At 38.5% G+C, this 5,062-nt stretch overlaps 1 protein-coding gene across 1 annotated transcript; it reads right to left on the minus strand.

Annotated features, from left to right (window-relative positions):
- Positions 1-1,435: 1,435 nt before the first annotated feature.
- On the minus strand, positions 1,436-1,918 carry LOC110875992. Its single transcript, XM_022124177.1, has one exon. The coding sequence runs from the start codon at positions 1,916-1,918 to the stop codon at positions 1,436-1,438; it is 483 nt and encodes a 160-aa protein (XP_021979869.1).
- Positions 1,919-5,062: the final 3,144 nt, after the last annotated feature.

The following is a 5,062-nucleotide window of genomic DNA, read 5'->3' on the forward strand; positions in this document are numbered from 1 at the left end:
TATAACCGAAAGTCGCAAAAGCTTGACTTTTGCTTTGACTTTCAGTTCTGACCCATTCAAGCTTAATTCTTTCATGTTTTAAGCTTCCATTAGGACCACATTACCTAGTAGTATAACTCTCTGGAGTTATATTGCATGGTGCCTAATAGTTTGAATTATATGCACTTGATCGTGATTATGCTTAATAATGCCTAAAACGCCCTTTTTGTATAAAACTGAGATTTTTACAGTGTGAATGGACTAACACCGTCGCTACTGATATTTAGGCATGTCTCGAAAATTTGACATCAGTTTGAGGTCTAGAATAGGAGTTATGCTCAATAGCGTAATTAAGAAACTTTTTAGTAATTAAAAGGCGTAATTAGCATAAGGCCTATCTAAACCCAATTTTTGACATCAAACATTTTACTTACCGATGTTAAATAATATTTTGGATTTTTGAAGATTTTTATTTATTTTTAGACTGAGCATAACATAGGATTATAGCTTAATTTCGGTTATTGTCGGTTTTACCCTTTTCAAGCATAAAATGAGTTTTACATAACTTTTCAATGCCAAACCGTTTGATACTGATTCTATATGATAAATAGAATATTTTGAACCTTATAAACTGATCAAAAACTCAGATTTCCTATTTTAACCCGAATACCCCTTTAAATCGACTTTTAAGCGTTTTTAGCGCCTAGTATGGGTCAAAACTATATTTGGCTTATAAAACCCATTACCTACTGATGTTTTAAACTAATATATGTAATATTATAGTAAGCTAAAGTTTTTAAACTCAGAAGTCTATTTTTGACCTTAAAAGCTTATGTAAATTTACCAAAATGCCCCTACGGTGCATAGTTGGTTATAAAAGGTATATTTCTCATATGTTAAGCATCCTACTGATGTAACCTATTAAAATACATGTTTTTACTAATTATAATCAGACTTGGAACTCAGTTTTATAAATAAACTCTTTTATGGCATTAAAAATTACCAAAATGTCCTTAAGGGACTTATTTGTTTTAATTTGCTTTTTGGGCATATATGTTAATATATTACTGATATATTAGCATATTTTGAGCATAATAATGACTAAGACCTGTATATAATTTATTTGGTTATCCGTTACGCATTTACGCGTTCGGATCGGTCTACGTGACTAGTTTACGTAAAATAACCGAAACGGGCTTAACCTTATCAATTGATTCTCATTTTCCAGAACGTATTTAGTTTATCTATATTATACAAGTATCCAAGCTTTTTTGGGTAAAGGGTTACCCCGGTGATTTTATATATTCACAAAATTAAAACAAGTAGTAAGGAAACACCCTTACTAGTTCAATCATGAGACATGCCTCATGAAAGTGGAACTAAACAAAACAAAGACCAAAAACAAGACGAAAACCACTAGACTAACAATCTAGCATCTAAACAAAACATATATCAATTATCCTCCATCGTCCACAACCGAATCACCATGAATCTTCCACTTGTCGAGAAGTGCCCTCACTTTAGGCGTGTTCTTGAACTTCAAACCCATTAGCTTATAGCGGACCATGTCAAAAATCGAGTCACAAACGTTTTCCGGCGGTCTAGCATGGTTTTTGAAAAACCGATTGTTTCGTTCACGCCAAATAGCATAAGCGGAAGCTGCAACAATTAAGCGACAGATAAGATTAGCAGCAGATTTTGATCTTGCTCGATGCCGAAGCCAATCAACAATAGCACTCCACTTTGGTTCCACATTCCTCATTCCCGCTTCTATCCGAACCCTATCCCATATCTGAGCCGAGAACTTGCACTCAAAGAACAAGTGATGATGCGAATCAATATCTTCATAACATAGGAGACAACATATCATGTTCATGTTGTTATTCCTAGTGTGGTTCCAATGAAGAATTTTATCCTGAGTCATCAACTTTTGCCTCATAATAAGCCACATAAAGAAAGCATGACAAATATCCAAGCTTGTCGGGTCTAAATCACATTCTATTCCAGTCTCCGCTTAATCTAGCGTTTAGAACCGTAAGGTTTCCTTCTAGCTAGCCGGTCTAAGTCTTTGACTAATTAAAGACCCGTTAGCATCCTTATAGGCTAATTAAACCTTCTATACAGATTAAATAGCTTCTGGTAAAAAGTGCCTTTCAAGAACCTTAGGAATTTACTGCTATCACCAGGTAAATACTTTTAACTTATTTTCCCTACACGGGCTTGGGATACGGTATATTAATACCGCTTGGTCGGGTATGGGATTATTTTGTCGGATTGTGATTTAATAAATCCGCATAACCCGTTTTAATCTGTATTGTTTGATAACATAAACATTTGGGGGTTAACGACCGTGTCCTGGATATCCTCAGCTCATTTAAGTTATTAATGGCCACGACCTATGCACGGGGTGCAGGCATGCACCTGACAGGCGCAAATGCTAAATATTAAATTACCCACAAGTTGGGGATAACTCCGTTGTGGGTTTTATAAGTGGTGAGTCAGTTAATCATGTCCGGCTTACAAACCGGCCCCACATGTATGACAAATATGTAAAGCTGTATACAGGATCTTAATAAAGATTGTCCCAAGTTATAAATGATTTGTGCCTTGTGCACCTAAATCAATTTTCTTAAATGTTTTCAAAACGAGTCAGTTAAATTGTATTTACCAGTGTAAACTGACGTATTTTCCTAAAGATTGATTGACAGGTACTTCCCGAAATTGGCTGGAGCTATAGGGTGTTATAGAGGATCTTGCAAATCCAATAGATACCCGAAGTCTGTAGTTTTGTTTCTTTGTACATTATGACCCACCTGTGGATCTTATTATATTCCTGTCTGTACATTCATAAACTCGAACGCTCAGACGTTATGGTTTGTAATAGTTTATTTTACCCAGCCTTCCGTTGTGCTATATTATTATGTGTATTGACTATGATGATATCAACTATGTCACGATACTCCCCACCGGTAATACGTGGAATATTGGGGTGTGACAACTTTCCTCTTGAATTCTCAACTGATGGTATCCTGATCGCAAATCGATCTTTGAGTAGAAACTTGAACCTTGCAGCTGATCGAACAGGTCATCAATTCTCGGCAGAGGATATCTGTTCTTGATTGTTAGCTTGTTCAGTTCTCGGTAATTGATACACATGTGGAAACTACCATCCTTCTTCTTGACAAACAAAACTGGAGCTCCCCAAGGTGAGAAGCTTGGTCTGATGAATCCCTTATCTAACAACTCTTGAAGTGCGTCGACAACTCCTGCATTTCCGAAGGCGCAAGTCGGTAGGGTGACTTAGCCACAGGCGCGGCGCGTGGAACTAAGTCAATGTGGAACTCGACTTGTCTTTGTGGCGGTAATCCTGGCAAGTCTTCTGGAAAGACTTCAGGATACTCTTTTACTACTGGAATGTCTTCGATCTTTGACTCAGCAGCTTCTTTATCCACGATGTGTGCCAAGAAGGCGACACATCCCTTCTGTAAACACTTTCTAGCTTTCAGACAGCTGATGATTCTTAGAGGCGTATCGCGCTTTTCTCCATGAACCACAATCGTTTCTCCATCTTCTATTGGGATGCGGATGGTCTTTTCGTGACAAATAATCTCGGCTTTGTTGCTTGACAACCAATCCATCCCTACTACCACGTCGAAACTTCCCAACTCGACCGGTAGTAGATCCAAAGTAAACTCGCGTTCTCCCAGCTCAATTACGCAACCTCTGACGACTTCATTTGTCACACCCCCAAAATCCACCCGCGGAGTAACACCGCTTGGAGGCGTGACATGACCAGGATCAAGCCACCAATCATATTGAACATTTCAAGTATTAAATAAAATTCAACCCATCAATATAAAAGGTGGTCAAAACCAAACATAGTAAAAGTATAGCGGAAGCATAATTGTGAAAAACCTAAACATAAGTAATAAGTTCATAAAGTGTAAATGTCTAACAAGGAACTCAACAGTCCATGTTCCCACAACGATCGCGCCTCCCGTGCAGGCTCCTTGATTACCTAACGTCATGCAAGGCATGTAACAGAGAGTCAACAACAAAGTTGAGCGAGTTCACAGTTGATTAAGGGGTCAACCACGTCCTAACATGGTTACCATACAAGTCAGGTCTAGGTTCAAGTAATACACGTATGTTTACACATAAGCTAACAGGTTTCGAACATGTCTTGATCATGGCAAACACGTTAACAGTTAAGTGCATAACATATACGAACTTGTGTGATCAGGATGTATTGGGCTGAGATAACAATGTAGGCCCAATAGCATCTTGTGCGAGTGGGTAGTTGAAACCCAAACACTACCCGGCCCAACATGTTGTGCGATCAGCACAACCTTGTGCGATCCACAACATGTTGTGCGATCCAATATAAGCCCGGCCCAAATAATATAAATAGTCCAACATGTATACGGCCCAACAATTAATCATGAGTCTTGTGCGGTCCGGGTGGTCTTGTGCGAATGACCAATCCTTGTGCGATTGGGATTGGGCTTTGAGGCCCAACCGTATAAAGGTCCAAGTGGTTCGTGTGTGGCCTCAAGCCTTGTGCGATCGGCACCATCTTGTGCGATCCACAAGGTCTTGTGCGATCATGCATAGCTAACTTATACCGTGAGTTTAAACAGTTGTACCTAGCTTGTGCGATTGGCTCTTGTGCGATCAGATCAGGTCTTGTGTGACCTGATCTTGTGTGACTGAGAGGGAACTTGTGCGATCCGTTTTACCATCAGGATTTTATGCTATTTAGTTACAATTAATCAACAGTTTCCTATCTTACATTGAATCAAGATAACAGTTTCCAAATCATACAATCATTCGATCAAAGCAAGCAATTATCTACCATCTTGAGAACCCTAATCGTGTCAAGCATGAACAACAATCTTAACCTTTGATCATAACAACAAATTCATGTTCTAGATCACTATCGTGCATATCATCATAACAATCCAACACATTATCCACCTATACTCGTCTAACAGCCGATTAACATGCAATTGATTCTAGATTATCAACCACATCATATGATTAACAACTCCATATTAATCTAAGATGCTATACATGTGAGTCG

Source organism: Helianthus annuus, chromosome 9 (genome assembly GCF_002127325.2).
Source record: "Helianthus annuus cultivar XRQ/B chromosome 9, HanXRQr2.0-SUNRISE, whole genome shotgun sequence".
Lineage (NCBI taxonomy): Eukaryota > Viridiplantae > Streptophyta > Magnoliopsida > Asterales > Asteraceae > Helianthus > Helianthus annuus.